This window comes from Desmodus rotundus, chromosome 5 (assembly GCF_022682495.2).
Source record: "Desmodus rotundus isolate HL8 chromosome 5, HLdesRot8A.1, whole genome shotgun sequence".
Classification (NCBI taxonomy): Eukaryota; Metazoa; Chordata; class Mammalia; order Chiroptera; family Phyllostomidae; genus Desmodus; species Desmodus rotundus.
In genome coordinates this window covers 59,578,310-59,605,328 of record NC_071391.1, presented here as the reverse complement: position 1 = coordinate 59,605,328, position 27,019 = coordinate 59,578,310, and the positions used below count along the sequence as shown (strand labels likewise).

The following is a 27,019-nucleotide window of genomic DNA, read 5'->3' as shown; positions in this document are numbered from 1 at the left end:
AACCAGTGACCCTTTGATTCACAGGCCAGCACTTAATCACTGAGCCACAACAGCCAAGGCCCCAATAATATTTTTTAAATATACTATATCATGACTAAGGATTTATGCCAAATATAAGGTTGATTTAATATTCAGTAATTGATCAGTATAATCTATTGTACTTAAAAACTCATAAAATTGTTAAATATGTCAAAACCTAATATTAATTTCTCATAAAATTCTCAGCAAACTAAGAATAGACTAAACATCCTCCACCTAATAACATGTCCCACTGTGATCAGGCAAGAAGGTTGCCTCTTACCACCAGAGGTTTTAGTCAGTAAAATATACAGCATAAACTAAAGAAATAAAAGACACCGAGATTTGACAAGATAAAATAAAACTCTCTTTATTAATAAATGCCATGATTGACTATTTAGAATATCTAATGGTATCTACAAAAGTTCCAGTGAGTTAATTAAGTTTGCAGTATATCATATTAATATATAAAGATTTACTGTATTCTTAGTAGTAAAAATTAGAAAGTAAAATAAAAATACTACCATTTAAAATAATATTAAAAATATGAAATAGTGGTAAATGGCAATAGATAGCATATCTTTATGCTGAAAACTGCAAGACATTGCTCAGAAAATTGAAGCTATAACTAAATGGAGAGATACACCGTGTGTGCATATTAGAATGCTCAATAGCGTTAACATTGTCGATTCTCCCAGAGTTCATCTATAGAGTTGAAGAATGGCAATCAGCATCCTAGAATTCTTTTTTAAATAGAAATTGACAAACAGATTTTAAAACTTATATGGAATGCAAATAACCTAGAATACTCAAAGTAACTCTGAAAAAGAAGAATAAATTTGGTGCATTAGCACTACATGATTTTCAAGACTCTGTCTAAAACTAGTAATGAAAACAGCATGGTATCAGCATAAAGATAGACAAATAGATCAATAAAACAAAACAGGAAATTCAGAAACAGACCCACATGTATATGGAAAACTGATTTTGACAAACATGCACAAGCAATTCAGTGTAGAAGCGATAAGCTTTTCAACAGATGGCACTAGAAAATTTGGATTGCCATAGGTCCAATGGATTATTCATCAACAGAAAGCAATGAACTGTTGATATACCTAACAATGTAGCAAATCTCAAAATATTTATGCCGAGTGAGAAATCGGGAAAAGAAAGAGTACACGCTGCATAATTCAATTTCTTAGAAACTAGAAAATGCAAAATAATCTACAATGAAAGAAAGCATCGGTTGTTTGCTGTGGATGGAAGGGACTAAAAGGTCCATGGGAAAACATGACAGAATGGACACACTCATTCTCCCGATTGTTGTAATGGTTTCACAAAGGTATCCAAATATGAAAACTTAAGTTGTTCACTTCCAGTATGTGAAGTTTATCAAATTTTAATTATGCTTTAATAAAGCTTTTAAGCAGTATTTAAGTGCAATTATATACATATGTTTATTTGAGCATAAGTCAGACTTACTCTCAGGCTTCAAAGAATTCCAACAAATAACCAAATAGTGAAATCCTTTATCTCTTATATCACTTCTGATTTTGATGCTCATAACCAAATAGAAATTTATTTTATGGAAGTGTTTATATTTGTAGAAGGATTTTTTCTCCTGTTTTTATTCCCTAAGTTCATCCCTTTTGAGCTGCCAGATGCAGCATTCTCTCCTAGCCTCTCAGATAGCTCAGCAGTGGGTGGGAGAGCTTTGGAGGGAGGAGCTGAACTCTTAAGTTCAGCTCCACCAGGTCAGCTCCACCACTCACTTACTCTGTAACCTTGGGCCAGTTACCTTGCCTTGTCTTCTTCACTTATAGAATTTAGATAATACTTACATTATAGTGTCAATATGAAGATATTAAAAAAGCTGATATATGTAAAGATTCTGTAAAAGGATCTCTAGAAATCTATTAAACTGTTGTGCTTACAACGTTATCACAATAGATTGTGCTTTGGAAAATATTTGCTTTTAAGTTATTGTGAAAAATAAATGTACCATGTTGTATTAATAAATATATTTTCCAATAATCTCCAGGCTAGGGAGAATGATTAATAGTATATTATTAGAATACAACATTGAAAAAAAGATGCTTGCTCTGCCTCTATTGGTCTTAGTCTTCATATTAATGTGCGTGTTTAGTGTGCCTGCCTTATAACAGGTGCCATTCCCTGAGCCAAAATATAAAGCTAATTATAATTTTAATTCTATAGCTGAATGTTGGATGTGGTATATGAATTTACCCATATCACCACTGCAACTGTGTGGGATCGTTGTCACCACAGCCCTCATGGTTGGCCTGGTGTTTTAACATTTCAGTAATTCCCAGTGTCACAACCTTCAAAAATTGTAGAGAACTGACGCATAGGCCCGATGGCTACTAAATAAAGAAGCTACTGTCCCCCACAGCTGGGATGTGCAGTTGAGGTATCAAGAGAGCCTTCTATCAAAGATGCGAAACAGCATGATGGAATTATTGTTACACCCTTACAACCTTGGGTAATGCCAGGTGCAATCTAAGGAAAGAGCAGGATCTGCTACTTGATTTCAGGGTATCAACATAAAAGAATATATGTTATTAAAACTATATGTTATTTATCTTTTCAGTAAGTACTTACTGAATGCATATTATGTGCCACTTATCAATTTGATTTGGTGTCAGAGCTATAGAAGTAAACAAAACAGACAGAAACGCCTGCCTTCATGGAACTTATATTCTTGTTAGGGGGAGATAGATTAAAACAAAGTAGATAAGTAGTTATGAATTATACTAGATGGTGATAAATGCTAAAACATATTTAAAGCTTGAAAGCAGGATTTAGAATGTTAGGGTGGGTGCAATTTCGATAGGGTGGTCAGGGCATACCTTACTGAGAAAGGGACCTTGTGTAAACCCCAGGAGGAAATGAGGGACTAACCCACCTGCACATGGGAAAGATGGTTTTGGAGTAGGAAGTCAGAGGAACAAAGTCCACAGAGGGGCCTAAGCTGTCATTTTTGAGGAAACAGGTGGGAGGCCAGTGTGGCTAGAGGAGAGTAAGTTGGAAGACACTAAGAGAGGATGGCAAAGAGGTAATGGAGGGTGAGATCTTGTAGATTCTTGTTGGCATTGCCCTGACCTTGGATTTTACTTCAGTGAAACATGAAGCCATTAGAAAACTTGGGCAAAGGAAGGACTCATGCTGGCTTTCTTTTTAAAAATCACTTTGGCTGTCATGTTAAGAATAAACAGTAGGTGTGAGCAAAGAAAGAAAGCACAGAGATAATTAGAAGGCTATTGCAGTGATATGATGAGAGATGATGGCTTGGGTCCCAGCAGCAGCAGTGGAAAACAGTGGGTATTTTTAATTATGTCCATTTATTGAGTGCTTCCATTGAGTAGTATTAGTAGAGTAACTATTTACTGCAATAGGAAACTAAAGCTTTAAGAGGTTCGCTAGTTTTTCCAGGACAAGTTGTACTGCAAGTACTTGAACTCTATCAGGCTCCACAGTCCATGCTCTGTGCACTGTGTCCCAAGGTCTCTCAGGCTTAAGGCATTGCTGAATGTGTGACTCAACCAGGGAGAGTCATGGAAGCCTATGGATAGGAGAAATCAGTGCAGATCAGTGTATCCAAGGATAATTAGAAGGCAGAGTTTGGATGTGGTATGGGTAAGTGGAGAGGAGGAGCCAAGGAGAGAGACTAGCCTGAGTGAATAGGAAAGGAGTGCTGGCAAAGACATTCCATCATGCAGCGGGCTTCTGTTTGTCAATGGACAATAATGCCAGCATTCCAATTCCCAGCTCATGTGATGGAAAGATCATGGTTCCCCGAGTCACTTGGAACACTCAGGACAATTTCACACTATACATCAGACTGTGATGTGAACAAGAAATAAACTTTTACTAAATTCAGTACCTTTTAATAAGGTACTAAAAATTTGAAGGTTGTGACAAAAGAAAGGTTAGGTACCCTGACTTGCTCTACCTTTCTGCTTCAGCTGGTGGGCAGCAGTTCCCAGAACTTTGCTGTGATGTGTTAACACTGCTCTACTCCAAAGTGACTACAAGAATGAAAGGATCCATCTGTTACCATGATGATTCTTAATGAGCCTGTCAATTCAGTTTTTGGAATATGTCCAGAAAATGTGAGCGGTTGCTTTCAAAATATTTTACTGATTAGTTTGAGGCTTCATGAAAATCAGAGTAGATGTTAAATATGACCCAAGTGGCACATGATTTCTTTTCAACAAAAATAAATATTGATACAAATTTAGGGCACTTATTAAATTTCTATTTATTTTCTTTATTCTAGTTATTATTTTACTTCAACATCCATTAAGCAAGATCCTGAGTTAGTTTAAAAGTTGTAAAAGAGGGTGTAAAGATAATCTAGTGGTTAATCTCTTCCTTCAGGTATAATTTATCTGGGGAAGCCTTTAATATGAGGTTACACATGTTAACTAGAAAATTAGTGATGTGAGCCTTAAGAGATCCAGGTATATTAGAAAAGGCAGAGAATGCTGTGTCTGGGAAGACTGGGCCTTAAAGACATAGTTAGTGTTTCAGTTGAGTACTGAAGTTTGGTTGGGCTGTGTCTGGGAGAGTTTGAAACAAAGTATTCCAAGCTTAGAAGACTAGAGAGACTGAAGAACGGAATTGAGAAAATGCAAGGACTGCTGAGGTGGTAGAAGGTAAATTACTCAACCAGAGCAGAAGTGTCATATACAGTAGCAGGTGAGGCTGGGCATGAAAGTGAGAAAAGTTTTTTAAGGATAGTGCATGTGAGGCCATGACTTGAGGAATTTTCTTCTCTATATTAACTAATTGGTGAAAAGTTTTTAGAAAGAAAATGACATAATCAAAAATCACATTTATAAAAGTTAACAATATGAAAGCATCATCTGGAATTTATTGGCCAAGGGAGAGATTAGAACTTTATTGTATTAAGCCACTGGGAATTTAAGGGTGTCAGAGCAGCTACTGATGGATGACAGAAAAGTGGTGTGAACTTGGTGACTCCTGAGGTTGAGAGAATGGGAGAAGTAAAGGGTGACTTCAAGATTTCAATGATAGGTTATTGAGAAAACTTTGTTAGTAGAAAAATAGAGAAAATAGAAAAAGGGACTAAATGGGTAGAGAAGATACATTTGGCTTAAAATATTTCAAGTTTGAAGTCACACAGGTAGAAACACAAAGACAATTAGAAGTGGGACCGGTACCTTAACAAAATGCGGTGGTAATGAAGACTCCTGTGGAGAAAAATTACTAACAGTATTGTCTACTTACTTAAGTGAAACATGTCTAGTGAACAACTAGAAGCCCAGATGGAAGCATGGAGAACTCAAGGGCTGATAAAAACTGTCCTGTGTCCATCTTTCAGACGGTAACTTCAGGAAGAGTAGGGACTATTAAACCAAAAAATGTTCCACGAGGAAATATGAGGTAAACTCATATATTAATATCACAATCTGATTAATTTGATTCGTAAGTGGTGAATTTACATAAATAAAAATTTATACACATTGGAGAACATCATAGTTAAGTATAAGCTTTGTCATTGGACAGACTAGATTTATATCCTGCTTCTGCCACTTAACAGCTCTCTGACACTGGACAAGTTGCTTAAACTCTGTTTCTTTAGTTTCTTCAGATATAAATTTGGGATGATATTAAATGCATACCTGACAGAGAGCTTATTAAAAGAATGTGGAATAATATCAATGAAGCATTTAACATTGCCTTTTAGTCAGCTCAGGCTACTGTAACAAACTACTATGGACTGGGATGTTTAAGTAACAGAAATTTATTTTCTCACAGTTCTAGAGGCTGGAAGCCCGAGATCAGGGTGCCAGTATGGTTGGGTTCTACTGAGAACCTCTCCATTGCTTGCAGACAGTTGCCTCCTCACATGGCAGAGAGAAAGAGAGCAAACTCTTGTGTTTCTTTTTATAAAGACCCTAATCCCTCCATGAGAGCCCCACCCTCATGGTGTCACAGTCCTAATCCCAAATACCCACCAACACCCCCGTCTCCCAAAGGCCCCATCCCACGTGCCATCACATGTGCACATAGAGCTTTACTGTAATTTTGAGGGGACACAATCCAGTTCAGAGCACATAGACTCTGACATTTAGTAAAAATTCAATAAATTACATCATTATTAGTAATTTCCTTCTCTACAATATTTTCTCTAGCAATTTAGTAGAGCTAAGAAACCCAACACTTCAGAACAAATTAAAAAAATGTAATTTTCAGAAAGAATTCATCCAAAAATTACATTGTCTGAAAATGTCACTCAAATAAATTGAAGTTACAAACCTCTCCAAGTCACAGGACAGAGAAACACAAGAGGTTAGTGAATTGATAAATTGTGTGTGAATGCTTGCTTCTTGGAATGTTCCAGGTTTAAAGTATTTTCTATATTCTGCTTGAGTTGGCATTGGTTGCATCTGGGAAATTCTAGCAAAATATTAAAATGGTATTCAAGGGTGTTTCATGGTTCTACAACACCTTATCTTACATACAAGCTGTGTCCAGAAGGTTTCCAGCCATGTAATATGAAAAATAGACATTTATTGAAGAAGATACAAGATAAAAGAAACTGTACATAGGACAATGATACCTCAGTCCCCTTCAAAGTAGCCACCTTGGGACCTCACACAGTTCCCGTCATCATCAGCTGCCCCATCATGTTTTCCTGAATCTCATCAATGGTCTGAAATATCTTCCCTTTCAAAGGTGATTTTAGTTTTGGGAAAAGCCAGAAGTCGCAAGTTGCCAAATCTTGGCTATAGTGGGGGAACCGAATCACCTGGATGATTGGATGTTTGCCAAAAAACTCTGCACTGTATTTGATGCATGAGCAGGCATGTTGTCATGATGAAGCTGCCAATTACCAGTTGCCCACAACCTTCTGAATCATCTGAATAGTTTCCATGAGGAATGTTCAAGCTGAACACAAAATTTAATGCAGATTCATTGCTCTACTCACTCTGTCACTTTGAATGTGATGGCCACGCAGTACACATGCTCACTCAACGGCATCTACCGCCCCCACTGACTAGTACAGTGAAGTTCTCATTGTTCACACACGCACATTCCAGTCCACTCTCCTTGGCTGCCAGGTTACATCGATGTTGTGCACACTGTTCTAGTCATATTAACAATGGCTGGACATTTTCTGGACAGACCTCATATAATAAATTGCTCCAAAAGAGGGTTGGTTTGTTTTTTTAAAGACTGGTTGACTAGCTGCTACTGGACATCATGCAGAAGGTTTGGAAAATAAAACTGGTGTTTGAAGTGATTCTCAGAAGCGCATGGCAAGTTTTCTTTCCTTGGATGCCTGAAATTTTCAGTTTCTTATGCCAGTTTCTCTGTTGTTACTTTTCCTTCCTCCCTAATTTCTCAGTCTCTTTTGGAGGAGGTAAAAAAGAAGGCATGGACCGGGGTCTCCTTTTATGCTCTGATGTGATATTTAATTAAGTCCCAATTGGTGACGAGAAAGAAGAAAATGTATCTGATGATTCTTTTTCTAAACTGAATTAGGTGGTTCAAATAGTCACAGATAATTGGAGAGTTCTATCCCTTGTGAAATCAGCTTCCATCATGCCAGGCATCTGCTAACCTGGATGAGGGAAAGCAACATTGGTGCATTGAATTTGATGTCTGCGTTCTTTTTGTCAAATAATTCAGCTCAGGAAATCTTTTGGTCTGCAGCTCTACTTTAATATAAAATTAAATAATTTCCCTCTGTTGGACTGAAGGTGCCCATACAACCCATGGAATATGGGATAGAGCCAAATTGGTAATTATTATAAAAATTAATAGTTGAAATTCAAATAATTAGTAAGTAGTTGTCTAGCTAATAACAGGTTTCTTTTCCAAAAGCAATTTGTCCCATGTTAGGGGTTTTGGTTGTAATCACTAGTAACCAATTGTAGATTGGCTCTCTAACTAAAATAAATAAATATAAATAAAAGTAAATACTGTTATTTGGAGGAATATTGAGGCCTCCCAGGATCTACTGGTAGCTGGAAGACCAGGTTTGTAAACTTGGACCAGCCCCCTGGCAGGAAACAAAGACGCTCTGCTTTCAGCTGTTTGGCCCGAGCATAACTGCATTGGGACCCTACCACTTGCCTCATTGCAGGTAAATTCCGTCCATCCTTTTACTTCATGTCACTTTCTCTGATTCCTGGGAAGGTGCTTCCAATTTCCTGAGCCTGGGATGCATTCCCATTACCTGGCAATCCAGGAATGGAGAACACTGGAAGACAAGGCTACTCCAATTTTCCCAATGAAAGGATTCTGCAGCCTTCTAGAATCTAGGTGTGATGAAGAGCTCATCCAAATGAGGAAGGGGATTTGGATTCTCTGCAGCTAGATAATGAAGATTACTATAGCTTAATTCAGTAATTGGGAATGATATAAGTGGTCTCATTACCATTATCGTTGTCATAATTAACATTAATAAGCAGTTCCTTGCTTGCTAGGCTCTATTCTTACCCACGCTTTCCCAGCACAGACTCATTGTATGCTGCCGTCAATCTTATGAGATAGCTACTATTAGTGTTCTTTTATTAAAAAATGAAGCAAAAATGCTTAGTAAGCACTTTAAATAACTTAGTAAGCTTAAGTAACTTGCTCAAGATACACGCCCAGTAAGTGGCAAAGCAGTCTCAAGCCTCAGGCTGTATAACTCAAATAAGCTAACATGTGCACACACCTGGGAATGGTCTCTCTGCAGCCATTGGATAATTTTGTAGATTACTGAGTATACAAGGTGTTTGACAAATATTAGCTGAAAACTCTGGCTAGAATAGCTTTGGTTGGTGCTCAATAAATATCTGTTGAATGAATAAAGGGATGTATATTACATTTTTATTAAAAGACCAGGTGTCAGGTGACAGGTGTCCCCTCCCCTCTCTAGTTGCCCCCACCTCCTGCATGTAGCTCTGAGCCTGTGCGGAGTTGGTGATCCCAGGAATCAAAGAAAGCAAAGTCCAGGTTATAATAAAATCAATGCATACACACAATGGTAGGCTGAACTGTGTATTTAAGCAGTTGCTTATCTTCATTACTTCCATTTAAACTTAATAATATTTTAGTAACTGTTTTTAATAAAAGATTGTTATATACAGTTGAAGTGTCTTTGTGGATCATTTCATTCTTCAATTCCATAGCTTCTCATTGTGATTTTTTTTTTTTAATGTGGAACAGTCCTGGAGACTGTGAAGGGAAGAGAAATATTACTTCAGACACAGGGCAGAAACATCTACACATAGAGCCATGGTTACTATATAACCAAGGGCAGGTCCCACCTTGAATTCCAGCAACAATTAGAGGTCACAAGTGGGAGTTCTTTCCAAAACACTGTAATGTTTCAGTTCTGAATTGCTTCGCTCTGGATGAATGTCAGGCCAGATGATCCAGCTCACAAATTTCTTTGGAGAACTCCATACCTGCCCTAAGATGTACAAATTATAAAATAATAATATTATTTTTATAATTATAAATGGTTCCAGGTTTCCCCTTCCTCTTTCCTTCACTTGTGCTCTCTCCATGCCCAGATATTATTGTAGTTGTTATTTTACAGGTGAGCAAACTAAGGCTCAGTGAGGTTTAATGGATTGCCCAGGCACGGGCTCATGACTGACAAATAAAGAGCTAAAATTTGAATCCAAGCATCTACAATTATCTTCTTTTTTAGTATATTGTGCTGCCTTCCATGAATGCAAACACATGGAACACTACATAGAATCAGATCAGTAATTTTTATAAATTTCAATACTTGAATCAGAACTCAAGTAATTAGTGTAGCTGAGACACTGAGCCACCATTGAACCAATGTGGAACTTCAGAGAATGGTGAAAGTAGAAACATCACTGAGTCGTCTCAGAGAGATCCAGTTCAGTTTCTGTGCTGCTGGATTTTGACTTTAACAGGCATTAAACACCAGTCCACTAGAGAAAACCTAGGTTGTGTTGTACCTGTCTGCTGCTCAGACAGGTGATTGGAGTTAGGTTGGGACTGAGCCTAGGTGGTAAGAAAGTTAATGTTTCAATGAATGGTTTATACCTGTCCCCCCAGGATTCTCTATGTAATACAGTGCTGGAGTGTTTGAGAAGTGGTCAGCCCAGATATTAGCAATGCTTTACAATTTGATGTGTTTTCAATCTGTTTGTCCTTAGAAAATTTGTCTGACATATATGAACCTCAATTTCCTTCCTTGTATTAAAAAACGATGCTAATGGTAAGGCTTCTGTAATGGTTAAATTAGACCAATGATAATTTATCAATAAACATTACCCATTATTATTAATTAAAATCTTTAACATATTTTTCATTTGGTCTTCAAGTGCTACCCTCAGAAGTTAGTAGAGATGATTATTATTCTCAGTTTCAAGTGACAGAAAATGACATTTGCCAAAGTGACCTTCTTATGTTTCTAAAAAGTTAGGGGAGATACAGGTGCAGAAAGGTCAGCCTATAAAGCCAGTTGAACTGAGTTTGAAATTCCACTTTACCACGTTTTAGCTTTATGTGTTGTTGGCATTTAATTTTAACTCTCTGAGCCCAAATTTTCTCATCTAAACAGAGGTATAATACAATGCTTAGTTTATAGGTTTGCCATGAGAACTAAGTGAGATCATGAATGTTAAGCATCTAGCATCTAGCATCTGTGGGATACTTCCTTCTCCTATCTCTTATCCTTTAATAACTAACTTCAAAATATTTCAGAATAAAGTAGTTTGTAGAAAATAACCATTGTCATGGTTGAAAGTGGCATTATCGTGCTTCTAAAGTAAAAGCTAGTTCTAATGGTACAGTAACTAGTACACTCAGAGGAGGGAGCTCATGTAGACTTTTTATTAAAAAATCCAACGTATAATATTTATACAAATATTTCTACACTAATCAAATCTCTTGTAATACACATAATAATTAATCTTCTATGTGTAAAATTTGTGAACGCTGCATTTTGTGGGGAAACACTTTGCAGAAAATTTATATACAGCAATGTAATTCATTTTTTCAATTTTCTACTTCATTTCAGTTATGGTACTTATTATATGAGATCGGGTTTTCATTTATCATGCTCATTATATTAATTAGAACTAAAAGTCTTAATGGAACTTAAATTTTTAGCATCCCTTATGTTCAGAAGTATAAACATTGTGTGAGTACAAAGAACATCGTAATTCTCAAACTTGTACAGGTGGGGACAGGAAACTTTGTCAGTCTATTAAACGATTCTAGTGATCTTTTGCATGTAAGTTGTACTACGGGTACAACAGAAACAGCACAGATTTCTGTCCTTGAGTACCTGTTGTGGCGTCATGACTTCTGTATTTGTTGTCCCTGATTCTCACAACTCCACCAGCAGGTATTGTTTTCCTTGGTTGCCCGATAAAGAAGCTCTGAAAAAAGAATTATTCAATCCAACTGGAAAACTCTAGCGAGACTTCACAGTAAAGTGACCGTTGAACTGTTTCAAAATGTGACAGGAAACCCATCAGATAGAGATGAGATAGCCACATCTGTAGGAAATATTATGAAACATAGTTAAAATGGAAAAGAATAATGGCAATGAAGATGGATAGAGACAAGTAGGAAAGGGCTGGTCTCGGAATTTGGTCTGAGTGTAATAAGGAGAGTGTGATACTGTGGCTTTTTGCCACATCTTTTGAATAATATTATAACCACCAGCCTTTATATCCCCATGGAATTCTTCCTGCATTTACACACCATATGGCAGTTCCTCAACATACTGTGATGTGAATGAAAGAGATATGCTAGCTGAAATAACATCCATCAGAGGGCTGCCAACTGGCTTTTAATGGTGAATCACTTAAATTTAAGAAGTTGGCGTTCTGTACATAGACGTGTATAATCCCTATTGAGCTTCTGTAGCTCCCTGAAGATGTCTTCTTTCTGCAGCTCCTGTGATCACTTGTATTTATTTCAACATCAGCATTTAGAGGTCAACTGCCTGTATTTCAGGCACAGTTATACACTGGAGACATTGCAGAAAATCGAAACCAGTGTCTCTATAGGGGAATGGTACAACTCTGGGTTCCAGTGCTTCCTGATGCACAGGAGGCACATACAGTGTTAGGAAAGGAGATGGTAATTTATGGAATGTCACTAGTTACTTCTGCCCTTCCACAGACTAATCTTTCATTCGTGACATCATTGGTCTTTGTCCAAGTCCTAGATCACATAACTAGTCCTTTATTTTATTTAATCTTAACATATGCTCCCAAGAAGCTATCTGCATTTTCATTAATTTCACAATCTGGCCCACTATATATTAATTCCATGCAGTGGATCTATTCATATTTATCCATCACTCATATGACCTGCCAAAATATTCTTGACAATATTGACCACTGTTCTGGGTGCTAAAAATACAATAATAAACAAGATCAATGTGGGCTTAGTCTGCATAGAGCTGCCTGTCTATTCTGCACTAATCTCTGAATCTCCTAGTATGCTTAGAAGCTGTTGCACAAAATGTTGATAAATGCTAAATAAAGGAATAAATCGCATACTCTATGCCGCGGTGTTAGGAACTGTGGGAGATACAATATAAACAAGATAGTTTTAGCCTTCAGAATGCTCACACTCTGTGGTGGGCACAGACAAGCACATAGATAATTCTAATGCATGGCAGAGAGCATTATGTGTTGTAATAGAGGTATAAACACACTTCTGTGGGAGCAGGTAATGGCAGAAGATTAATTCTGTCTTGGAGGATGCTCTGCCCTGCTGTCACGGCAGGAAACAAATTATGGTGCCATCCACTGAGCGAAACTGGAATCCATTTGCCATATGCATGAGGAATGAGTAGAGTTAGAAAATAAATGAGAGTCAGGAGAATTTGTTTCACTGCAATTCATCCTCATTGCAATGTTACAGTATGTTATCCAATGGCATCTTCCCAATTTATAATCTCCTTCCTAGCAAATACTTGAATTTCTTGCCGTATAGCCTGCTTTTCTTTACCGTTCTTTCTCTACTGGTAATGAAATAATGGAGGCAATCTGAATGCCTCTTACTTTCTAGCATAAGAAGTAACACAAAGAACTAATTTGCCAATTTCATTAGCCTAGAGTCATGGGTTAACTTGCTGAAAACAATATTAAATCATGGTTTCCTTTACCTCCCATATGAAATAGCACTAATCCAAGAGTTTGGACACAGCATGTATAGGGCCAGCTACCACCAGGTATGACTTTAGGGAAATCCTTTTCCTTCCCTCCACCTTATTTCCATCATCTATAGAATAAGTTTATTGGAGCAGATCAGTATAGGAGCCCAAGAATTAAAAATAGAGGCAGGTCAACATTTGCCATGTGAGCAGGTAAAGCCAGTTATTGTGACATCTGAGTTTTTCAAGAGAGTCTACAAAGCTGAATTCTTATGTGAAATTTCCACAGAAGAATATTTAGGCCAAACAAGAACAAAAGAATTTGGCCCAAGGGCTTCTATTCTGCAGTTTCTGGAGTCGACGCTTCCTCAGGTCTCTTGTATCTGAGACATTTTCTGATTCTGCTTTTTGAGACAGTCTCATTTCCCTTTGTTTAACAGGTACTAAGCTTCAAAGTTCCGGTTCCCCAGATGAATTAAGGAACATGTTTTGAGTGCTGTAAAATTAAATTGTCATTCCAGATTGGAGGATTTAGTGTCTGCAAATCCTTTTGGGGTCTTCTGGTTTTATTAAACAATAGTAAAACTGGGATTGAATGCTAAGTGTTCTGAATTAGGAATCAGTTTTGAAGAAACAGAGAGCAACCATCCTTCCCTCTTGCATTTCCTCAGGTCGGGCCCGAGGGCAGCCGGCCAGTTGGGTTGGCACAAATCCTCCTGCCTGCATTGGCCTGGCCTGTGGTAGGCCCTAAAAAAGAACCCTTGAACAGCGTTAATCCAACTGAATGAAGTCCAGTTCCTTTGTGCATTAACATGCCAAGTCATTAGCATGTTCTCTCTTCCCTACTGCTTATTGAATAAGAAAAGAAATCTGGGTAAAATGAGCCCTTTTATTATGCACACTCAGGCCTTTAGAATCTGCCTAATAAAGTAAAATTTCTTGGGCCCCCACAAACTTCTATCACTGAGCCCCTGCGTTCCTTACGTGCCGAGATTTTTGAGGAGAGAGTACTATGTTACTCATGTTTATATCACCAGTACCAAACACAGTGTTTCACATACAGTGAGGACTCAATAGTGTCTCTTTCATCAATAACATCATTAAACTCTGAATATGTCAACAAATAAATTAACTAATGAGCCACAATTTCTCTGTAGGGTTTAAAAAGCAAGAACAAAGAAAGTGAATATAACTGAGTTTTACTAAGACATCTAAAGAAAGATTGTGCTAGCCAAAGGAGAGTAGGGAGCTCGGAAATATAGACAGAACATCAGTAAAGGGTGGTGGGACCCTTTCAGCACTTCCAAATGACCAAAGACAGTCCCTTACTCCAGGTGTCATCTCATGATTCTAGACATTTCAAATATAATGTTACCTTATGTCATAGATGTTAATTTAAAATATACAGGAAACCACCCCAGTTGGCTTCAGGCTACAAGTTCACCCCCACCTCCTGTGAGCTGTGATTCCACTGTCAGGGCAGTTGTCCAAGCCTATGCAGTGCCATCGGAGTCCACTGCACATGTGCCTCAAGGAGCGGCCAGTCTTGGACCCAGGCAATGTTGTGTCCTTAGTTCACACCTCAAAACTTTGCTATGCTGACTGAGGTCAAATCCATGCCTGCACAGCTCAGGCGGGAGCCTAGGAGTTCATATTCAATTTTGTGGGATCCTCCCACAAAATTTCTTCAGCTCTTCCCCTCTCCATAGTCTCTGTGACACTCCAGTGCCCAACCTCTCCCATTCCCCTCCTGGTTCCCTGGGTAGACATCTGAGGCTATAGTTTCTACCTCTGCCTCACGCTTCCTGTTTCTTCTACTAGATTGCCATGGAAGCCACGTGGGGAGAGCTAGAGGAAGGGAAAACACAACGGGGAGTTTCTCCATACTCAGGGAACACAGTTTCTCTGGTCACAGAGAAGGGGTCCCACCTTAAGTTACAGGTGTTTGCCGAGCCACAACTGACTTTGCCACCATTCCCTCTGTGGAGAAGCCTGGGAGCTTGCATAGGAAAACAAACAAATAGAAAAGAAAAATGAAATTCCTCCTATTCTCTCTGACCTGTAGGGTGCCCTTCCCATTCTTCAGACCAGAAATGGAGAGCTCCTGTTTATGTTCTTTCTGCCTGCCCCTGGGACTGGTACACAGCTCATGTTTTGGGCTTTCTTTGAGTCCAGGCCAGGAGGTCCTGGAAGAAAGGGATCCAGGAATCTCATGCATGGTTCAGTGGTGTTATGAATTCTGGTTTCCTTCCCCAGTGCACCTGTTACCATTTACTTTTTAGGATCCTCAGAAAGTCATTCCACCCAGGGTTTTTATCTGCATTCAGAGGGAGAAATAGAGCAAAGGGTGCTTTCTACATCTTGACCAGAATTTTTGCCAGTAGTTTTATTAGCTGGTAAAAGCACACAGGACTGCTTAATCGTAATGGGCCAACTGGCATATCCTGCCATAAACTGGCATTGTTATTTAGTCTCATTTAGTGTCTTTCTACAAAGGAACAATTGCTCTAGTAAACTGACTTGACAATCTGAGGACTAGACCTAGTATTTGGTGACATCTTTGAAATATCAGGCTTCACTCATGGACTTAATATGCATTATTAGTGCCAATTATGTGTAAGGTGCTGTGTTAGGCACAATGGCCACCTCTGTGAATAATGCAAAATCTTTGTCCTTAGGGAGTATGACAGATTGGAGTAAAGAGATAAATTGAGGACAGAATAAGAAAGGTCTTGAAGGTCAGAAAAAGGTATTTACAGTATAATTTGGCTATCAACTGAATGGTTTTGATAAGGGACTAAAAAAAATCAGTTTTGTGCTAAAGAAAGACTACTCTCTACATATCTACATTGGAAATACAGAGACTCAGGCAGGGCCAGACTGGAGGCAGTAAGATATGTTAGGAGGCTGTTGCGGCAAGCCAAGCAAGAAATTATAAGACATTCTGGAATTAGTACAAGTAAATGATGCTATATCCATACAAAGGAACACTATACAGCCAGCGAAATAGTCTGGCATGTCTATGTTAAAGACACGATCAGAAAGAAAAGCAGGAGTCTACTGTCTGAGAAGGACCCAATCAGTTTATGGTATTTTGCTGAGAAAAACTGTCCAAAGCCTTACATCATACAGCTCCTCACTGAGCACACTAGGTGCATGTGGCCTGGCTAGTACCTCTGCCTGGCAGCATACTTCTTCCAGATCTTTATAGTTTGAATGTAGAGAAACAAACCAGATCATTGGTAACAGAACCAAGTAGCATAAATCCATTTATTTTATCAAATGCTTTATAAGGATAAACTTATTTAATCCTTATATAACACCATTTCAGTTAAAAACAAAATACTTTAAAATCAAAAACAGTTGGATACTATTACGAAACCCATTTTTTTCAGGCACAGAATGGTTAAGGATTGTGGCCAAAGTCACACAGCTAAAAAGGAGCACAGCTGTGATTCTAACCTGCTGCTGGTTCCAGAATCTGTCCTCCTGTCCTCCACGCTCTGCTGCTGTAAGAGTTGGCATGGACGCTCTAACACAGCATAAGACAACACCTTGCAGATTCACCTCCCTCGGAAGTGTGTGGAGTTAGGAAGGCGGTGGAACTAGACAGAGATCTAAGCCTGAAGAGATGAGGCAGGAAAATCCTCTAATTAAACAACAGCGCCCCCCACATCTACAAACATTGAGTCTATAGTATTAATTGCTTTTAAGTATGAACAGCGCTCCCCACTATACACAGAAAGCTAAGCTTGCCAGCTATTTAGTTAATCATCTTGATTTCCTTGGTTTCTTCATCTATAGTGGAAACAGTGCCTAGCTCATTGAGTTTTATGAAATTAAAGCATTTTGTAAAGTATCTATTTTCTTAGCACACATTCAGCAGAGCTCTGCCAGCTCCCTGAAGGTGAGGGCTCTGCCATGCATTGCTCCTTCTAATAAAGGAAAATGTCTGGAAAGTGAGCAGAAGTCAAACTTCAATGTCTTTGAATTGAACCCCTGCTACATCCTGAATTGCTAAAACAGTTTAAAATATTCTTCTTTAGAAGTACATGTATCAAAAAGACTTGAGAACTTTCAGAGGCTTAATTTAAGTTCCATTAGTTTTTCTAGCAAGTTTTGTTTTTTAATTTGCAATCATTTGGAATCTTTGGGTGACAAGGGAAAATATTCAGTTACGAGGAACTTTTACAAGGCCCTAATGCTGCCCAAACAGGCCAGTTGTTCCCAGGTGCTCAATTATAACAAATGAGTCAACACGCTGCACAAACATTTTCTTTGGTTTTCAAGCTCTTGCTGTGGCTCAGCTCCTCCTGTGTATTCCAGGGCCCAGGTCTTAGGCAGCACCAGGGGGCGCTATTGGAGGGACCAGAAACAGAACTTTCCAGGAAAGACCCAGTCTTGTTACTAGCTTGTTTTGCCCTAACTTTAACTCTTAATTAAAATATTTAAAAATGTGATATAGTAAATTGTTCAGGGAGTACATATTTCCAGTGAAAAGCAATGCTGTATAGAAAAACAGGACACTAAGCGCTAGAAATTCTTGTCTACTTCTGGTTTTTACTACCTGTAAGACCTTGGAAAATGCACGTAACCTGACTCCACCTCAGTTTCTTTATCTTTACAGTTTGGGTACAGTATTGACACACATCATTGGTACACATAGAAATTATTTTGAAAACTGCCAAACAAATGCTAATTTTCATTCTTGCACCCAATTCAATTCAACACACAGTACAGTAACCATGCCCTAAGCACTGTGATTTGATTTGCAAATGAATACGGCTCAAATTGCCTTTGTGCCAGTTGCTGTCTGTTGCAGATAAGACATTAAAAAAATAAGAAAGAGAACCTGAAAGATGACCGTCTGGGAGCTCCATTGAGCTTCGCATCAGATGAGACCTTTGACTTGCTTTCAATCTCCAAAGTCTCAACCACAAAACATAGTGACTAAAGGTTATTATGGTCTATATTTCAAGATACTTTCTGTTTATGAAGGACCTACCTACCTTGTGCCAGGCTTTGTGTGAGGTACTTACGACTTTCCTAAACATTTAATTCTCATATCACCCTCGCCAGATAAAGGCTGCCATTTAACAAATGATTAAATTTAATCTTAGAGAGTTTAAGTAACATGTCAAAGTCACAGAGCTAGGAAGACATAAAGCAGAAATTTAAACCCAGATCTCCTAATTCTGCTCAGAAGACGAAAAATGAAAGGATAAGAATCAAACTACCACCTGTTTATTGGACACAAAAACACCTATTGCTGAATCCTAACAGTGGGTTTGGAGGCGGAGCTGCAGTATGTGGATTGGGCTCAATATCAGGCACCTAAGATGGCCTCATAGGTGACCTCTTTTCTTTCAGTTTTCGGGAAATAGAATCAATCAGGTGAGTAACTCTGCCTCTATTGTGGGAATTAAACAGAGGAAGGTAGGGGATGGACTGACTTGGGGACTGGATGTTTCAAATTCTCCTTCCCATAAGTATATCTGCACTAGCTATAGTATGGTATACAGGGTGCCTGAGAGAGGTACAGAGAAAGTAAGAGAGTTTGGAAGCTGAATTTTAGGATCTGCAATCATAATGGGCTTTGTGAAGGAAGTGCTTTTGCAGTCTTTAAAAATAAGTAGGATTAGTGTTAGCAGGGTAAAGGAGGAAAATAAAATAAAAGGGATAGTCTAGTTGGAAGGGACAGTTTTTTAATGCATTCAACAAATATTTGACTAAGAAGTGCCTGGCTCTGTTCTAAGCACTGAGTAGTGAACAGAACGGGAAAAAAACCCTGTCCTCATAGAGTTTACATTCAGTGGGTGGATGAGACAGACAACAAACAAGGCAGGTAGATAAAATATACAGTATTTAGATGATGGTAAGGAGAAAAATATTACTGGGAAAGGGGTTAGGGGAAGTGAAATGGAAATGCAACTTAGGCAGAATGTCCAGAGAAGTCTCACAGAGAGGACAATATTTAAGTAAAGACCTGACTTGGGGAGGGAATGGGCTCTGGAGATCTCTGAGGTAGAGCATTCCAGGCCAAAGGAACAGGAAGTACAAGAGCCTGGAGGCAGAAACACAGCTGGCAGGTTTGAGGGTCAGGGAGGAGGTCAGTGTGGCTGGAGAGGAATAATATAAGTGCGTAGTAGCCGGAATGGGGTCACAAGGTAACAGTGGAGCACCATGAGCCAAACTCCTGAAAGTCTTTTATGGTCATTGCAAGGACTTGGCTTTTACTTTTGGTAATGAAGGAGCCACTGGCAGGTTTGACCAGATTGACCAGAGGAACGTCATGATCTGACATATTTTAATGGAATTTATCTGGCTATTTTGTTGAAAATTGCCTTGAGTAGAAGGACGGACAAAGGTAGGAAAGAGACCAGTTCTAAGACTATTGCTGTAATCCAGGCAGGGAATGATATACCTTGAACCTGGCAGAAGTAGATTAGTATGAAAAACTTTAATTCTGGATGTATTTTGAGAATAGACCAAACAAGAGTTGAGAAGTTATGAAGAGAAAAAAGAGGGAGTCAAACGTGCCACCAAAGTATTTGACTTAGCACCTAGAAGAACGGAGTTTCCAGCAGTAGGAGAAGAAATGTGGAAGTATGGGTAGACTCAGCGTAGAGAAGGAAAGTGTAAGGTTTGGTTGGTAGCCTGGGGCCAGTGTCTAGTCTTGAGAAGGAAGCAGGATTCCTCATCCTAGCCTTCTGTCAGGGTGAACCATGCTGGTTTTCCTAGCAGTCCTCTCTGCTCAGGGAAACGCAGACAGTCGGCATTTGAGCCAGCAATCAAGAACAGGATAATACATTTCTAGAGTTTAAAAACTTACCGAACCATGCTATCTTCGAAGAGTTCTTTTTTATTCCATTTAAAGAAAACTTTTCGCCATATGACAAACTCTGTCATTACCTGGACAGTGCCTTTCACCTTATTACCATGCTCTTTCTGTTTGTCTCATTCCTCTGCTCTCTTCAGTCACTGGACCTGAGAGAAGATTCTGCCTCCTAAGCACTCCTGACCATACCCATGGCCTCTACCCTAGTGAAGGCCATTTTCAACACTGGGATTGTTGCATTGCCTCTTACCATGTCCTCCTGACTCCACTCCTATAGCCCTTTAAATCTTTCTCAATGCTATAGCCAGATGGGTCTTTCTAAAAGAGAAATCTGATCAGGTTCCTTCCAGTTTAAACACTATAAAAGATTCTCATGCTCTTATAATAAAGCACAGAAAACTTATGGGAGCTTAATCAGTCCTGTCTTCCTCTGCTACTTCAGTTCTCCCCATTCTCTTACTATCCATTCCATGATCTGGCCATTCCAATTTTCTTAAAATTTCCCAAATATAGTATGCACTATCTCGTCTGCGTACCTTCAGACATGCTTGGAACACTCTTCCCCTACTCTTCTTCCAGCTGACACTCAACCATAATGCACGGGTTTAGTGAGCTTCTGGGTCTGGTGTCCCTCCTGATTCAGTCCTGCCTCAACACTTGCCAAACCAGATGCTCATCTGCTCTCTAGACTCTAAGAAAACAAGAGCAAATATCATGTGTATCTTGTTCAACATTTTTCCTCCACTCACAGCAAGTTCTGAGCAGTGAGAAGGAACAGGCACTCACTCCATTTTTGCTGAATCAATGCCCATACCCAGTGTTAATTTTTTAATGTCAATTTCCCTCTTTGGGCCTCTAAAGATTTAATTCCACATATATTACAGATTTACCACCTTATACCTTTCACTGTAGTTAGATAATTTATCTCTATTATCACACAAGTTTCTTCTTAAGTGCAGAACCCATGTTCATTCATCTTTGGAGTTTCCCTATCTCATCTGCCACACAGCTTTATGTATATTCAGACTCCAATAAATGTTTGTGGAATCAATGAATGAATTGATTGTGTTTAAATGTTATATTTCATGATTTCCAAATAGTGCAGTTTATGGAGAGCACATACTTCAAGGTTCAAAGTGGCAGGTGAAAAATCTAAATAGTAAGTTGAGGCAAGATAGTGGGGGAACAAGTTCGCTTCCCTGGTGATTTGGAGATTTGTTGAGGATTTCTAAATCATGGAAGTATGTTATCACAGCAGAGTTCAAGAGAGATTAATCCATCTTCAAGATAACTTTCGTGGTAGAGAAATGCAGTGCTATCCTCTATCCGTTCCCAGAATCTCTTAATGGGGTAACTGAATCTTGGTACCATTGGGAATTCAGGTCCTTTGGGATTTGGAGGAAAAAACCTGGAAATAGAAGACAATTATTAGGCGCAGTAGTTGGCTCCTGGGTCTTACTATTGCCTCTGGTTCTAACTATAATATTGTTCTACTGCATTTTCTAATTATTTAGAGGCATAGACATAGCTATAGTGGAATTAAATCTCAGAGTTAATTCCTAATTTGTTTCCCAACAGGTTCTCTGACTCTGAGAACACATCACGTTCAAGATTCCAAAATGGGATTTGTGATCAATGCAATCTATTCCATGGCCTATGGGCTCCACAACATGCAGATGTCCCTCTGCCCCGGCTACGCAGGCCTCTGTGACGCGATGAAGCCTATCGATGGACGGAAGCTTTTGGACTCCCTGATGAAAACCAACTTTACTGGGGTTTCTGGAGATACGATCCTATTTGATGAGAATGGCGACTCTCCAGGAAGGTATTGTTACAATTCTCCTCTAGACAGTAGAGCCTGAACAGCAGCCATCTCTTGGTCCTGAGGTGCTGTTTCTCTCCTTTGTGGTTATCCAGGCATCCTGGCCGCGTTTGACTACCTCTGACACCACAAAGTGAGTAGAGCCCTGTTCCCTGTGGCTGGGGAAAAGTATGGATGCTGATGTGCAAAGCAGGGTCTTGGAATCATCCCCACATTTCAAAGATCGAAACATAGAGGCAGGAGGCTCACATTATCACAGATGATCAAAAGCAAGTTCTGTTTGCCATGTTATTCTGTGCATTCTGTTGTCTCCTTGGGTCATAGATCTGTTCTGAAACAGGAACGATTCAATTTCTGGTAATCCAGAAACAGGAGTGAGTTGCTGTTATATTGTTTGCTGTACCTCCAGTGAGTTGTAAGTCATATTTTATTTTATTATCCTCCAATGGGAGCACTTTCTCCCTTCTCGAGGATTAAATTGCCTTTTTTCTCTGAAATTTTACCTTTCATTGCTTATAGAGAGGAGCCCAAAACTATGAAGTTACTCATAATTATAGGTGAGCCCCCAGGGAAAGTCATTAAGTACCTCAAACTCATCAGAATTCACATCCATTTCATACTCCAAATTCTGAAATGACTCTATACATGGAATGTCTAATCCATGAGAGATAATGCCATTGAAATGGTATTCTGAGATGTAGCAGGGCTGGGTCTTCGCTCTGCCTTGCTCCAGATCAACCGGGGTCCTTTGGTCTCCGGCTGTAAAATCCCAAGTACTCTTCCAATACCCGTTATGCCGACAGCTGTGCTTGCAGAGCGTGACCTTACACAACGTTTGCAGTTGAACGTGCAAAGTAGGTTTCATGAGTCCCTCCATGACTCGCAGCCTAGGTGCCTACACCTTGTGCCAGCCTCCTCCATTTAGCTTGTTTCCATATCCCCGAGGTAAGCTGGAGCTTGTCTCTGCTGCAGCTCTTACCTTCTCACATGTGGGACTTCTAAGTGACAGCTAGTATCAGGTCATGCAGCTAAAAGCGAAGATGGATATTTTCTCTTTTCTAGAGACATGAATTTTATTGCTCCAGGAAGGCCGTTAGCTAAGATTAACTGACTTTTCGTATGTGGTTATCTACTTTTCGGCTATTCAGTATATCCATTGCAGGAGGGTGAGGGGCTCAAGGTGGGGAGGAGAAATACAAACATTCTCCCAAGGTCAAAGTAACGGCATTTTATGTAACTCTTCTTGGGGCAGGTGGACCAATCAGCTCGGTCTTTGGACTAAGGTCAGGGCCTATGCTCTGGTATCTATGCGGGGGGTCATCACTCCTGTATGCATCCCTGCAGTACTGACATCAGCTTGGAACTTGTTCACAGACTTTGATAATGACAGCTTCACCAGCACAAAGGGTTTCCACATCATATACCCAAGCCAGTTCCACGAACCAGATAGTGAAGAAATGGCTCCGCTCTATCCCAATGGGAAACCTTAATAAGTCAGAGGGAACAGCACTATCTCATGTACAGTCCTCCAAAGATGTGGTAATGGGGCGCATTTCCAACATTAGTTCTTAGCCTTCTTTTGGGACATGAATTTCTTTAAAATTCAGATAAGATTTATAGATATTCTCTCAACGACAATATACATAAAATTTTACAAACAATTTCTGGGAAGTTACAGTTGTTTAGAGATTTTCCGTGTATTACTAAGCCCATTAATAAATGATCAGAATTGGCTTCTGAGGGCATGAGCCAGACTTGCAGAGGAAAAAAAGGTGGGTTACAACTTTTTGTTTTTCCAACTAATCCAGTTATATTTACAAAATAAATAGAACTAACATTTATTGAGTGTGTGTTCTTAGTCAAACAATAAGTCCCTGCATTTTAATCCTGAGATAAGTAATGTTATTATTCTCTTTTTCAGCTAAAGGCTTACAAACAGAGGCTTACACAGATTAAATGACTTGTCCAAAGACACAGTCTAGTAAATGATAGTCAAGATTCTTAGTCTGTTGGGCTTCAGCCCTTAACCATATATAACATGCTGCCAATTAATCAACCAGGATCACAATGAAAAAGCCATTATTTTGTATGCATTATGTTGTTATTTCTGTGGATTAAAATCTACGTTTTGCTGGATCAAAGACATTCCAAACTGGGCGACGAACCAGAGGAGCCTGGAGTGATCAAGTGTTCCCTTAAAATGCCAGCAACACAGAGAAGCTGCCACCTTCCTCACGCACACACGTGTGGGTCATGGGAGAGTAAACTAGAATCATTGTTTTTATACCTCACATCTAATTAGACTGCTATCAGTTCACAATTCTTTAACGAAAACCCTGGTGCCAGGTGTGTTAGAGAATCCAACATTTTTGAATTTACAAAAGGTTATGCAGTCCTCTAATGCCTCCAACATACCGTGGAGCAGCACTTCTTCATCAACACATTAATATTTCTGCAGCAAAACATAGGAATACTCACATGAAGTGTGATAAATAGACTATACATAGACTCACGACAGTGTAGGTTAAATTTTGTCACTCGGTAAGTTCAGATTGGGTCATGTTATACTGCTGAGTGAGTTATTTTTTATAAAAAAATCTTTAGTTTTCAGAGTTCTAAGGATTTAAAAATTATAAATTAGAACTATGGACCTTTACCACTTACTGTCAACCATATAGATCACGAGTCAGAAAACTACGGTCTGCAGACAGAATGGCATCTGCTGTCTTGTAAATAAGGACTCATTAGAATACATTTACAATCATTTGTTTACATACTGTTCACGGCTGCTTTCACATGACATGAGCAGTGTTGAGAAGTTTCAACAGAGCTAATTTCACTTAGCCCAAAATAGTTACTGTCTGTCCCTTACAGCAAAAGTTTTCTGACCCCTGGTGTAGCGTTCATCGGAAACTCAGGTTTCAGAGGCTTTGTCATGGCCTGGGATGGATCATAATAGAACAGAGAAAACATGGGGAGTCTATGTCACACCAATGACTATTTAAGGCAAAAACGTTAACATTATATTGGGGAACTTACAAATGAATGTAATTTTATTTACTTATTTTTAGAGAGATTGGGAGGGAGGGAGAAAGAGGGAGAGAAACATCAGTGTATAGTTGCCTCTCACACGCCCCCTACTGGGGACCTGGCCTGCAACCCAGGCCTGTGTCCTGACTGGGAATCAAACCAGCGACCTTGCTTCACAGGCTGGTGCTTAACCCACAGAGGTACACCAGCCAGGGCTAAAACTTATATAACTACTATTCTTAACAAAACATTTGGTATTTTCATCTAAATATAGTCTCAATCAGTGGAAATTTAAGTACTATACATTTACACGTTAATAAGACCTTTTAAAAACATTTTATTTATTTCTAGAGAGAGGGGAAGGGAGGGAGAAAGACAGAGAAAAACATCAGTGTGCAAGAGAGATGCTGATCAGTTGCCTCTTGCACACCCCCAACTGGGGATCTGGCCCTAAGAGCTTCTTTTTTTCCATCCATAAGATCTGGGTGTTCTAGGAAAAGATATTAACCAAGCATTTCTGCTTTCCTTTAACATCTGACACAAGAAAAATGTGGACTTACATTCTGAATGACTCCGAGTGCACCTAATACAGAAAAGTTCACATTTTACGCTAAGGTACATAGTCAATTAGTACAAGAGAAATGAATGACTACACAGACCTTAGGCCTAATCATCAAATACGAAGAACTTACCTTAGATTATACATATGTGTGTATATATATATATATAGTTGAAAAGGTTTCATTATTAGTTACCATTAACGTTTTTGGTCAAACCAACTCTGTGGTCTCTCTTTAATCTGTCATTACACAACCCCAAAGGCATAGACCATTATGTGCCTGGAGCATCCATTATATTGACCAATAGAAAATTCATCACATATTTAAGAATTAAACTTTTTCTTTTAAAAAGCACCTCAGCATCAGAATTATAGACTGAGGGGGCCTTAGGAGCCATATAAATCCAATAATCTGCACGGTGCCCCCCACCAAATAATGCTTCCGTTCCTCTGACAATAGTCTTGCTTCAGCCCCTTGGCTGAGGAGAAGCTCACTATTTCTGAGGAAGCCCGCTCTAATTTTCAGAAAGTTATTTCTTTAACTGAGCCTGGCCTTCCTTTAGTTTCTATTTATGCTTTAATAGGACATTTTTCCCTTTTGGTTAAAATATATTTTAGATTTTCTTGGAACAATATATCAAATTAATTTAATTTTTTTTCAGGTATTTCAACTTGAAATTTTGGCCAGTTAAAGTGGCAGCTGAAGGAGGCAATGAGTTTTCATATTTATTTTTTGAAATCTAGATCCCTTCAGTTTTTACCATTTTCCCTATATGAAAAGAAAAAGGCAGGGGTAAGGCTATACAAGCCTTAAAATGTGGAGTAGTTCAGATTCCTGCAGTATTGAAACAATGGAAAGCTGATCCCTTAGCTCTGTCAAGTAGATCTGGAGCACGGTGGATCCTAAAGGCTGAGGTTAGGTCTGGCTCTGCTACCGGCATGCTCTGCATCCTGGTCGTACTCATTAACCTCACCGAGCTTCAGTTCCATTATCTGCAAAATTGGTGTTTGGGACTAGATCTTTTCAGAGTTAAGAATTGGTAGAATGGAAGTGATGGCTCATTTAGGGGTGAACAATGAAACTGTCAAAACTGTTCAAATCAGTAGCAGCAAAGAAAGAAGCCTCCTGACACCAGCGTTTCTTTCTTCCTCCCAACCTAGAGTGTTCAAAAGCTACATGCTCAAAGAGGCACCTTTTGAAGACCTAGAAGGCCAATGTGTTTGAAATAGCCCATGACATAATCCATGAGTTCTTTCGTCTGTGTTCTCTGTTCTAATAGCTCAACTCATTGTATACTTATAGTAGCCATGAGATAACTGACAGCGAAAAGATGTAGGACTCAGTTTTGTATCCTATAAATTGTACTTTTGGTTTAGAAATGGAATTTAGACAGTTACTCAGAATCGTTACTGACTGCAAATACAACACTGTAGAATATATAATCCTTAAACCACTGAACAGCCAACAAAAACTTAAGAATGAGTTAACATTCTGAAAAAAAAATACTACAGTAAAAACTATGATGGGGCATGAAAACAGGGGGCATCATTTTACAATGTACATCCAAACAGATGGATGTCAGGATTGGTTTTAGCTGTACGTCCTGA

The 27,019-nt window shown here is 39.0% G+C and overlaps 1 protein-coding gene across 2 annotated transcripts in view; it reads left to right on the top strand.

Annotated features, from left to right (window-relative positions):
* The window catches only part of GRM5 (glutamate metabotropic receptor 5), a 440,621-nt gene that overhangs the window by 335,730 nt on the left and 77,872 nt on the right, over window positions 1-27,019 (top strand). For both annotated transcript variants that reach the window (XM_024572722.2, XM_053925460.1), the window contains exon 5: window positions 21,579-21,825. In XM_024572722.2, the coding sequence (XP_024428490.2) occupies window positions 21,579-21,825 (247 nt within the window). The remainder of the gene's footprint in view (window positions 1-21,578; window positions 21,826-27,019) is intronic.